Source organism: Anolis carolinensis, chromosome 2 (assembly GCF_035594765.1).
Source record: "Anolis carolinensis isolate JA03-04 chromosome 2, rAnoCar3.1.pri, whole genome shotgun sequence".
Lineage (NCBI taxonomy): Eukaryota > Metazoa > Chordata > Lepidosauria > Squamata > Dactyloidae > Anolis > Anolis carolinensis.
In genome coordinates, this window is record NC_085842.1 from 24989805 (window position 1) to 25002939 (window position 13135).

At 40.0% G+C, this 13135-nt stretch overlaps 1 protein-coding gene across 1 annotated transcript in view; it reads right to left on the minus strand.

Annotated features, from left to right (window-relative positions):
• Positions 1-9227: 9227 nt before the first annotated feature.
• LOC100556956 (carnitine O-acetyltransferase) overlaps positions 9228-13135 on the minus strand; it is a 56415-nt gene continuing 52507 nt past the window's right edge. Inside the window, exons 13-14 of the mRNA XM_008105700.3 lie at positions 11640-11777; positions 9228-9797 (exon numbers count right to left, since the gene is read on the minus strand). Coding sequence (XP_008103907.2) covers positions 9564-9797; positions 11640-11777 — 372 coding nt within the window. The 3' untranslated portion in view covers positions 9228-9563. The remainder of the gene's footprint in view (positions 9798-11639; positions 11778-13135) is intronic.

Here is a 13135-nt window from a genome sequence, read left to right on the forward strand (position 1 = left end):
TAGCACTGATATCAGCATGGAGTTTGGCTTGGACAAATGTTCGACAGTGGCATTGAAGAAGGGAAAAATCATTGAAAGTGAGGGCATAAATATGCCTAATGGCCAAACAATAAAGTGTCACCAGCCAGAGGTCTATAAATATCTGGGCATATTACAGCTGAACAACATCATGCATGAACATGTGAAGACTGTGGTCAGTAAAGAATACACACAAAGGGTCAGAAAAATTCTCAAAAGCAAGCTCAATGGAGGCAACACCATCAGGGCCATAAACACCTGGGCCAAACCTGTCATAAGATGTACTGCTGGCATCATAAACTGGACACAGGCGGAACTGGACAATTTGGACAGAAAAACAAGAAAACTCCTGACCATTTATCATTCACTGCACCCTCGCAGTGATGTTGACCGGCTATATCTGCCTAGAAGATCAGGGGGCAGAGGACTCTTACAAGTAAAACAAGCAGTCAAAGAAGAAGAACATGCCCTGGCAGAATATGTAAAGCAAAGTGAAGAACCTGCTTTGATTGAAGTAAAAAATCAGAAACTCCTCAAAGCACAGCAGACAAAAAACCAGTACAAGAAAGCCACACTACAAACTAGAGCTGACAGCTGGCACAACAAAACATTGCATTGCAAGTTCCTTGACAAAATTGAAGGAAAAGCTGACAAGGAGAAGACCTGGCTCTGGCTCACGAATGGGACCCTGAAGAAGGAGACAGAAGGCCTGATCCTTGCAGCCCAGGAGCAAGCCATCAGGACAAAGGCAATCAAGGCCAAGATCAAAATGCAGACTGTGCAAGGAAACCGACAAAACCATTGATCATATCCTCAGCTGCTGTACGAAAATCACACAGACAGACTACAAACAGAGGCACAACTATGTGGCCCAAATGATTCATTGGAATTTATGCCTCAACTACCACCTCCCAGCAGTAAAGAACTGGTGGGATCACAAACCTGCAAAAGTATTGGAAAATGAGCACGCAAAGATACTGTGGGACTTCCGAATCCAGACTGACAAAGTTCTGGAACACAACACACCAGACATCACAGTTGTGGAAAAAAAGGTTGATGTTGCCATCCCAGGTGACAGTCGCGTTGATGAAAAACAACAGGAAAAACTCAGCCGCTATTAGGACCTCAAGATTGAACTTCAAAGATTCTGGCAGAAACCAGTGCAGGTGGTCCCGGTGGTGATGGGCACACTGGGTGCCGTGCCAAAAGATCTCAGCCGGCATTTGGAAACAATAGACATTGACAAAATTACGATCTGTCAACTGCAAAAGGCCACCCTACTGGGATCTGTGTGCATCATCTGAAAATACATCACACAGTCCTAGACACTTGGGAAGTGTTCAACTTGTGATTTTGTGATACGAAATCCAGCATGTCTATCTTGTTTGCTGTGTCATAATAAAATAATAATAATAATAGGTAATACATAATACGTAATAATGGAGCCCCTGATGGCCCAGTGTGTTAAAGCACTGAGTTGCTGAACTTGCAGACTGAAAGGTCACGGGTTCTAATCCGGGGAGCGGAGTGAGCACCCGCTGTTAGCTCCAGCTTCTGCCAACCTAGCAGTTCAAAAACATGCAAATGTGAGTAGATCAATAGGTACAACTCTGGCGGGAAGGTAAGGGTGCTTCATGTAGTCATGCTGGCCACATGACCTTAGAGGTGTCTACGGACAATGCCGGCTCTTTGGCTTAGAAATTGAGATGAGCACCAACCCCTAGAGTCAAACATGACTGGACTTAACATCAGGGAAAACCTTTACCTTTACCTAATACATAATAATAATAGTAATAAGGGTTGGAAGAGACCCCTTAAGCCATTTAGTCCAATCCCCTTTGTGCACCAAAAGCACAAGCAAAGCACCTCTGACAAATGGCCACCCATCATCATCATCATCATCATTATAATCATAATCATAATAAAAATAAAAAGAAGGTTGGAAGAGACCCCTTGCGCCATTTAGTCCAACCCCCTTTTGCACAAGCAAATCACCCCTTAATAATTAATAATAAATAAATAAATAAATAAAATACAGTGATAAAAAGCACAAGCAAAGCATTGGAAGCCACACACCAGGTGAGAGAGGAGGCAGGAAAGGTGTGCACATTTCCCACCTCCCTCTCCCCATGCGCATCTTCCCTGGTGGTGGCACTGGGAAAACTGCACACGGGGAAAGGAAGAAGGGAAAAGCACGTGCCTTTCCCGCCTCCTCACTCGCCCTGCACACACCTTCTTCTGCAGCGGGGCGAGAAAGGTGCGTGTGAGTGCAAGGGAGGAGGGAAAGGCGCATACCTTTCCTGCTTTCTCCTTCACACTGCACACACCTTCCTCAGCGGAGGAGGGAGCCACTACCGCGGGGGCCAGATAAATGGTTTCAGGGGGCCACATGTGGCCTGCGGACCATAATTTGAGGACCCCTGTCTTAGGCCTCTTCCACACAGCTGAACAAAATACCACATTACCTGCTTTGAACTGGAATATATCGCAGTGTGGACTCAAATAACCCAGTTCAAAGCAGATATTTTGGGATTTTCTGCACTGATATACTGGGTTATATGGTTTTGTGGAAGGGCCCTCAGATGCTTTCCAATCCCAGTTTCTTTATTCAGCTTTCCTAGGTGGGAATCATGCAGTCCCCCAGATGTTATAGGACTGCAGCTCCCAGCATTCATTCATTCTTTTATTTGTTGCATTTCTATACCATTTTTCTCACCCCTGGGGGGAATCAACATGGTTTACAACACGGTGAATGGCCCATTCAGAGCCTCACATATATAAAAATACAACATATAACTAAAATAGCATAGAAATTGTGAATCAAAACCTTTAAAACTATAAAACATTGATCATAGACATTGACATAAGACACAAACTTTAAAGCATAAAACATTAAACCATTGCATCAGTCCCGAGATTATTATTTCACTGATTCATTGCTGCTGCCATGCATCGAATGCTTGCTCGAATAACCAGTTTTTAAGTTGTTTGCTAAATGCCAGGAAGGAGGGGGATGATCCAATTTCACTGAGAAGGGAATTCCACAGCCGAGGGGCCACCACCGAGAAAGCCCAGTCTTTCGTTCCCACCAATCCCACTTGTGAGGACGGCGGGACCAAGAACAAGGCTTCCCCAGCTGATCTTAATGTTCTATCTAGCTCATATAGGGGGATGCATTCAAACAGGTAAGCTGAACCGGAGCCATTCAGGGATTTATAGACCAAAGCCAAGCACTTTGAATTGTGCTTGGAAGCAGACTGGCAGCCAGTGGAGCTCCCTGAACCTGGCTGCTGCCCAATGGACTATTTGAAGCTTCCAAACAGTCACCAAAGGCAACCCTACCTAAAGCGTGTTGCAGTAGTCTATTCAAGATGTAATCAGAGCGTGGACCACCGTGGCCAAGTCTGACTTCCCAAGGCATGGGCACAGTTGACGCACAAGTTTTAATTGTGTGAATGCTCCCCTGGCCACTGCTGAAACCTGGTATTCCAGGCTCAACGATGAGTCCAGGAGGACTCCCAAGATACGAATTCATCTCCACCTGTTATACTGGGGCTAGGACCACTGGGAGCAGGGATGTACAGAATATTCAGATATAGTTAAAAAATGGTTGAAAGATTAATTTTCACAAGCATTGGGAATTACTGACGCTGAAAATCCTGCAGTGATGAGAACTCTTCTAGTTCTGGATTTACTCTGTGCAAAATTAATGCCTGGTTTGTACAGAAAACCATTTCCTGTGCATAAAAATTGGTGTTTTTCCATGCAGAGAAAATGCTTTTATTTGCAGAAATATTATGTTTTATGCAAGAAGCCCACAAGAATGTATTGTAAGTCCAAAATTACTATTTTAATAATAGCTTTTTTTTTCTCCCAAAGCAAATGCTATATTCTGTGCCAAAAACCCATCTACCTGCAGTCTTTGAATAAATATATTACTGTCTAGTTTTCAACTACTGTCCAATTTTCAAAGTCTTTCGCAAAGCAGGTAGGAAATTGAAGTGATTCATTCCTTGTTTTGATAAAAAAAATGAGTGAGGAATTACATCTCAGTCTGGAAGTTTCATTTAAATTATTTGTCTTTTGGGGAGATCCATCACTTCTCTTTCTGGTTTGTTTGCTGGGTTTCTGTAAAGGCCAGATGTCTCAGTCACAGTTAATCCCCTTTTCCTCTATGCAAACAGTTCCAAGAGTTAACAGGTGTAGACAAAGGCGATGTCTTGTCGTCATCATCATCATCATTGATCTCTTGTGGCCAAGTGTGATTGTCTTGGCGGTAGTTCGGTAAGTGACTATAGACACTTGTTCTATCATAACTGCTTTGAGTCTCCTTTGGGAGAGATAAAGCAGGGTATAAATAAATATAATTATATTAATAACCTTTTTAACCGCAGATCCAATGTGGCCAAAGAGCTTCTCTGACAGACCACTCAACAGCAAACCAGGGATGAGCTTGCAACACTGCCAACCTTGGAGGATGTCAGCAAAGCCATCAGACAATGTCTTGTACCCATGATGGGTACCCTACTCATACTATCCAACACGTCACCATCACACACCGAAGGCTATATATGTCCACACAAAAGGGATGGCAATTGCCTGCTGTAGAGTACTGTTTCTTAAACTATGGATCCCACCCCAAATGGGGTCCCCAAAAATTTGGCAACAGCAAATCTGTTAGCAACAATGTGCAGTGGAAAACGGTTCATCTGTACTCCATGAAAAAAGGGGAAGTCTAGTCCATTTAACAAGTCTGGGAAATGCTGGTTTATTATCAGTAAAATTTTGATTTTATACTATTTTATCTTGTATATACCTCGGGTCACTTTAAAATTAAGTGGAAAGGGGTCATGAGCAGAATAGTTTAAGAACCAAAGTTTTTGAAAAGCATACACTTTGTTTTTAAAGTTCAATATAGGTTCAGGAAAGGTCAGTGCAGAACCTCACTATTAGATGTTATACACCCCTTCTCGCATATTACTTAGACCAGGGGTTCCCAAACTAAGGCCCGGGGGCCGGATGCGGCCCTCCAAGGTCATTTACCTGGCCCCCGCCCTCGGTTTTATAATACAATATTTTTATATCAGTTTTAATAATAATTTAATTATTATTATTATAATTTAATTTAATAATTGATAAAAAATATGTTATACAATATAATACTAATAATAATACCATATAATAATATTAAATTATTTTATTTATTTATTTATTTATTTATTTATTTACAGCATTTATATTCCGCCCTTCTCACCCCGAAAACATGCCAATGTGAGTAGATCAATAGGTACTGCTCCGGTGCTCCGATCACATTACACATATAGGCAAACATTCAATGCCTTTTAACATAGAACAAAGACAAGACAAACGTAGGCTCCAAGCGGGCCTCGAACTCATGACCTCCTGGTCAGAGTGATTCATTGCAGTGATTCATTGCAGCTGCTCTCCAGCCTGCGCCACAGCCCGAGCCCATATAATATTACAGTACAGTGGTATAGTTCAATACATAGTAATATATAATGCTAATATTGTGTTATGCTAATAATATAATATATTGTATGTACATACAGCTGCTCTGAGTCTCCTTTGGGGTGAGAAGGGTGGGATATAAATGTAGTAAATAAATGTAGTAAATAAATAAATGAACAATTTTAGACTCAGGCTCGCCCAAAGTCTGACATGACTTGAAGGCACACAACAACAACAACAACAATCCTAATTAACTTGACTATCTCATTGGCCAGAAGCAGGTCCACACTTTCCATTGAAATCCTGATAGATTTATGTTGGTTAAAATTGTTCTTATATTCAAATATTGTATTGTTCTTTCGTTGTTGTTGTTGTTTTGCACTACAAATAAGACATGTGCAGTGTGCATAGAAATTTGTTCATATTTTTTTTCAAATGATAATTCGGCCCCTCAACAGTCTGAAAGATTGTGGACCGGCCCGCTGCTTTAAAAGTTTGAGGACCCCTGACTTAGACTGTAGTTAATGGCCAAGATACTACATCACAGTTTGCATTTAGTACCTTTCAATTTGTAGCTACGTTGTAGATATGTAAGCTACCCTCTGCTGGTGAAGACAAGCAACTCTCAGCACTTGAAAGAGTGCTCCACTTTTGATGTGAACTAGAACTGTTTTATCTCCTTGTTTTTAACATGTGATGTATGTATTGATTGTACGACTGCTTTTCATGTTTGATTTTACAATGTGTAATTTGTCACTGTTTTTATTATTGTTGGGAGCCGCCCCGAGTCCCCTCGGGGAGATGGGGCGGGATATAAGAATAAATTTATTATTATTATTATTATTATTATTATTATTATTATTATTATTATTATTATTATTATTATTATTATTATGTGCATCAGGTACTTCTGTTTTACTCCAGTACTTCCCAACAGCTTCAGGAAGCACACTGATGCATTTTGGTACCCATATTCAGCCAGAAACATAATGGCAGCCCCTAGGTGAACATGATTATTGTGAAACTGTACACAATTCAATTTTGTATGCACATATTGCTACTGTGTTGTACTGTTTTCAGCACAGGGCTACTATTCAGGAGACCAATAGTGTAATCCTCGCTTGGTCATGGGAACCCACTGGGTGATGTTGGGTAAGTCACTCTCTCTCAGGTTCAGAGGAAGTTGAAAGAAACGCCTCTTTGAACAAGTCTGGCTAGGAAAACCCTGTGACATGATCACCTGAAGTCAGAAATAATGTGAAGTTTCACAATAAAAGAACTAAACACTAGCCATTATTTTTTTTTGTCCTACTGTGCAACTACACATCACTGTCTTCTTAGATTTTCCTTTTATATATCCATCCTATTGTGTTTGTTTCCGCTTCAGCGTCAGCCACCAGCAGTACAAATCTGAATGAACATCATAACTTTGTTGTTTGAGACTCATGGTTACAAAGATCTCCTTCTAGTTGGGTATCCAAGGAAAATACAAAATATTACAGTTTTGTTATTGTTATGTGCTGAAGATGAACATGATGGAATACTTGTTGTTCTTAGTTACCTTCAACTCACATTTGACTAATGGCAAACCAATGAACAAAAGACCTCCAAATGTTCTTTATACAATAGCCCCCCTGGATATTGGCTGGTGCTGTTTCCAAAACCTGCTTGGACACTAAAATCTATGGATGCCCAAGTCCCTTTATATATAAGGGCATAGTTCAATGGTATCCTTTATATTAAATGGTTTACTTAAAAAGAAATCTTTCAAGCTATGGATGAGGGACTTCATGGATATAACATCTGTGAATACAGACAGCCTAACATATTAAAAAATCTTCTCAAGTCTAGCGATCTCTGGGTAACGCTTTCCTTGATTCACTCAATCTCTCTGTCATGCCACTTTCCTCTTTTCCTTCTGCTGTTGTCTTCAGAGCTTTATTGTCTTTTCCAATGAGTCATATCATCTCATGATATATTCTAAGTTTAGTCATTTTGGTTTCTAGGAAGAGTTCAGGCTTTACTTGTTCTTTGACCCATGCATTACCTTGTCAACAGAGAATCCTTCCAGCAAGATAGTAACACATCCGGGCGTCTCCTGGGCAACATCTTTGTAGACGGCTGATTCTTTCATACCAGAAACAACTTGTAGCATGCAACCAACCAACCAACCCAACCAACAGACCTTTTCAGGACCAACTATGACAATAATCTCAATCAACATCAAAGGCATGTCAGCTGCCAAAGAACAGCTGCTTTATGGACTGTTCCGAGATAAGAAATGTGACATGTAGTGTATCCAAGAAACACACAGGGATAAACAACAGAAACTTTGTTAAAGCTCCATAGTATATGTAGAGCTCTTTTCAAGTGCTACATTTTAAATAGTTGATTTTTTTAAATCCCTGGCTGGGTTTCTTTGCTGTATAGCCTTCATATCTTTTTCCATAAATAACAAATACAGGTCTCTGAAATGATTGAGAGCAAAATAGTTTTGGATTTTGGAATATCTTTTGGGCCGGGCTGTGGCTCAGCTGGCTAGTAACCAGCTGCAATAAATCACTACTGACCGAGAGGTCATGAGTTCGAAGCCCGGGTCGGGTTAAGCCCCCGACTATTAAATAGCCCGGCTTGCTGTTGACCTATGCAGCCCCAAAAGACAGTTGCATCTGTCAAGTAGGGAAATTTAGGTACGCTTTATGCGGGAGGCTAATTTAACTAATTTATAACATCATAAAAACTGCCAGCAAAACACGAGGAAAGGAATGAGGAAGTACAGCCACTAGTGGACAGTGAAGCAATAGCTCCCCCTGTGGCCGGAATCGTGAAGCTGGAAAAAAATGTTAAATGCCTCTGTGTCTGTCTATATATGTTGTTTGTCTGTTGGCATTGAATGTTTGGCATATATGTGTTCATTGTAATCCGCCTTGAGTCCCCTTCGGGGCGAGAAGGCCAGAATATAAATACTGTAAATAAATAAATAAAATAAATAAATAAACATCTGCGTTTTCATAGATATATGCAATAAAATATCTTGATGGGACAAAAGTCTAAACATTAAATTAATATATGTTTCATATAGACAGTATACACATATCCTGCAGGGAATTTTTATATACTATTTTTAATAAGATTGTACATGAAACAAAGTTTGTGTACATGGAACACAAAGAAAGCAAAGGTGTCACTCTCTCAGCCACTTATGGGAATAATTTTGGATTCTGAAGTATTTTCAATAAGGGTTGATAAACTTACCTATGGCATTGACAATCTTGGCTGATATTTGATGAAATGTCATTACACTTTAGAATTTTATTTAGTTTCTCCACTGGTTTTTTCATTTTATATAAGAGACCAAATTTTCTATGCCATTGTAAATAATAAGACTTGAGCACCTACATACTTTGTTATCCACTGGGAGTCCTGGAACCAAACCCCAACAAATACCAAGCATCCACTATGAAACTTCAAATCAGAAAAAACTCACAATTGAAGCTAAAATTTTGTGGCATCATGAAATTAATTTGTTTCAATACCTATCTTAAAGCAGGTTCTAATATTTTTTATCTCACTGGTCTCCTTAGAGATAAAGGGAATGGATGTGGAAAGAGAGAGAGATTGATTCAAGATGGCACCTTGAGTCTGTAGGTAGATGATCTCTAGACTCACAGCCTTAAAATGTCCAATCATGATGCCTCCTTTGTTGTTATTCACTCACTATAAAAATGCACAACCCAAGATTTTTTTTCTGCAAGAATCTTTATTTCTTTGTTCAACCTCATAATAAATTAGATTTGGTTTCGAATTAAGACCCTGTAAAAAAAAATCAAAGTAAGACAGGAGTGCTTTCCTGAAAGTTCCCCAAGTATGTTACAAAGGGAAATGTAGGTAAGGAGTGTCATCAGGACGGGTTGAAGGACATGTAACAAGCTTTGGCACAAAGCAAAGGGAGTGTGCAGATCTGGAGATTGAGACCTATCAAATTTATAGATGACAAGGAGAGTCATAAGGCAAAGGAAATACTTTGTAAGCCACAGTTGGGCCTGAGGTTCAGAAATGGTGATACGGAGTGATCCTCAAGATGGTTTCTCACGGTTTCCCCCTTCTCCTCCGTTGTTCCCCAGCAGGGCCCCCACATCATCCAGGGCCTTCTGGATGTTTCCAGCCAGATGCTCAGCATTGGTCTCCTGGCAGCAGTTGAAGGCGGTGACGGCAAAGTTGACGTGAGCTGGGAGTGGGTTGTAACAGACAGCATAGCCATCGGGCACCAGAGGCCCATAGCACATCACGCAATCTGTGCGGGCGGCCACCTGAGAGAAAGAGAAATGGGGATCCGCAGAGAATGAAACATCTAAAAACAACCATAAAGGGATAGAACTGAAAGAGACCCCAAGGATCATCTAGCCCAACATCCTGCTAAGCAGCAACACAATGAAAGCATTTCTCAACAAATTGCCATCCAGCCGCCGTTTAAAAACCCCTAGGGAAGAGGGCTGCCAAACACTCCCAGGGAGCAGCATATTCCACTGCTAAACAGCTCTTACCATCAGGAAATTAAGTGGACTCTCTTTTCCTGAAATTTAAATCTGTCGCTCCATTGTGTTCTAGGCTCTAAAGAACTGGTTCTCAACCTGTGGGTCCCTAGGTGTTTTGGCCTTACAACTCTTGGCCAGTTTGCCAGCTGTTAGGATTTCTGGGATTTGAAGGCCAAAACACCTGGGGATCCTGCTCTAGAACAGCAGGAAAGAAGTTGCTTCCTCCCCAATGTGACATCCTTTCAAACGTTTAAACATGGCTGTCATGTTTCCTCTTAACCTTCTTTTTCTCCAGGCTAAACACACCCAGCTCCACCACCTGCTCTACATAGGGCTTGGCTTCCACCTTTGATTATTTTGGTCGCCTTCTCTGGACACGTTCCAGCATGTAAACATACATCATGAATTGTGGTACCCAGAACTGGACACAGTATTATGTCAGGTGAGACCTGACCAAAGCAGAATGGGACTATAACTTCTCTTGATCTTCCCAACTGATGCAGCCTAGAAACACATTGGCTTTTTAGCCACCAATGGTTTAGAAGCCAAGCCCTATGAGGAACGACTTGGAGTAATTTCAGACGGGACATGATAGCTATCTTTCAATACTTCAATGAACATTAAGAAGAGGGAAGCTTATTTTCTGCTGCTCTAGAAACAAGGACAAGAGCAATGGATTCAAATAATAAAAAGAGGGATTCCACTTAAATAATAGGAATAACTTCCTGAAAATATAACTATTCTGCAGTTATGGCACCAGCACTAATAAGACCCTGCTCCAAAATTTATAAATCCAAAGCTGACATGTACAAATGCTATGTTCCTCCCAATGTTGCTTGTAACAAACATTACATTAAAATCCACCACAACTTTGATCCTAAAGCCTTTGGATCAATTCAGGGGGTCCTGTGGTTTTTAACTTTGAATATGTTTTAATGGTTTTTAACTGGTAATTTTAATACTGTTTATATTTAATCCTATTTTAATGTTTGCATATTTCAATATTTTAAATTGTATGATGATGCTTTTATGTTAACCTGCTTTGAGTCCCCTTCAGGAGAGATAAAGCAGGGTATAAATAAATATAATAGTAATAATAATAAGAAGAATACCTAAAGACCTTGGCCTGCACTTGAAAACCATCGGCGCTGACAAAATTATGATCTGTCAACTGCAAAAGGCCACCCTACTGGGATCTGTGCGCATCATCCGAAAATACATCACACAGTCCTAGTCACTTGGGAAGTGTTCAACTTGTGATTTTGTGATACGAAATCTAGCATATCTATCTTGTTTGCTGTGTCATAAAATAATAATAATAATAATAATAATAATAATAATAATAATAATAATAATAATTCTAGTTTGTGCTTTCTATATATTGATCATTTTTTCAGTCTTTCAGTGTGGACAAAACCTGGATGTAGAAAAAGCAAAACAAACACACTTCATGTGGTCTTGAGCCATTTCTGGCAATTTTCTGAACCTTGTTTTTGGTTTGGCTCAAAAATAAATTAAAATAAAGTTTTGTGGTTTGTAGTACAAAAAAAACATTTTTGAGCACATTGGGCCACTACACAAATACAAACTGCATAGGAAGGACCTGATTGCTCATACCTGTCCTGTGGAGAGTTTCCAATATGAGGCTACAGCGTAAGAAGTGTCCATAAAAAGTTCTGGCACCCGGAAGCCATCAGCAATAGCCTCCAGTTTGAGTCCCAGCATATGGCGGTCAATGCCTTGCCCATCCAGAGCCTGGAACAGATCAGATAAAAGGAAATTCATTGTTAATCTCTTGACTGCAATGCCCCAAATCCCTAACCATTTGCTATGCTGGCTAGGCTGATGGGTGTTGCATTCAAAGGGCTGCAACTCTACTTTGGCTGCCACAATTGCATTCTATGGAATCCTGGGGTTTGTAGTTTGGACCCTCCTTAAACTGCAAATCTCTAAGCTGTAAATCCTCAAATTCCAAAGCATTTAGCTCTGGCAGTTAAAATTGAATTGATGTGCCATGGAGGTGTTACTGGAAGCAAATCATATTTCTAAAACACTTCACCTTGACACTAATCTTTATGAAATACAACTCTATGCACAATTTAAGCAGTAAGCTTGCCTGAATGATGGATGGCAAATGTTTTATCTTTCCAACCTTGGAATATAATAAATCTTTTAGCAACAGTTACAGTATCCAAGTGGTTTGATCTTGAGTTAAACTCCACAACACATGGATACAGTTACAAAGAACATGTGTGTCTACAGATGCCAAAAGTTGTTATTGTAATGCAAAATTAATATGCAGTAATGCACTCAACCAAAAAGGGTGTTACACATTCTGAATGACATAATATATTACCAGGAAGCATTATTATCAACATTTACCTGAAGTAGACCATTTCTTGCCAAAGAGTCATAACTTTATCCAACTGTACCCAAAATATTCCTCTTTGCTGAACCAAATTTAAAAAGGAATGTTAAACTTTGAAGTTAGGGTAGTTTTCCATTGGTGAAAGAACAAATTCCACTTGCTTATTAAGAAATTCCACATAGGTGGAAGGAGGAATATAACAGACACACGGATTATGCAAAGGATCTGTTACGGGATCCTTTGTGTAATCTGATTTTCTTATCTAATCCCTGCTTACTGTTTCCTGTATGTATGTTCTGGTATGCAGCTTCCTTTATTCTATGGTTCCTGAGAAGTTTAAAATAGGACAACAGACCAAATACTCTCTTCCCTATCTCTCTTTTTGATTATGTGACCTGTTGATAGCTGTTTTGTTGTAAAAGAGATGTCTTGGCTAGATAGCACAGAGAATTATCTCAAACATATCTGAAACTGGAGGAATACATTTGTACCTGTGTATGCTGAACACATGAAGGCTGTGAGTAAACCAAATATGTTATTTTTATCCAAGTCTACTTCATTTTTGTCTCTTGAATGCATGATACTAAACAAGTTGTTTTATGGCGGAGCTTTACTGTTTTTATGCACTGGCAAATCTCTGTTTTCCCGACAGATCAGAAATAACAGGTTAATCAGTCTAACAACTGAAACCACTGCCTTGCATACTTATATCTGGTTGTATACCACAGGAGAAGATCCTACTCTG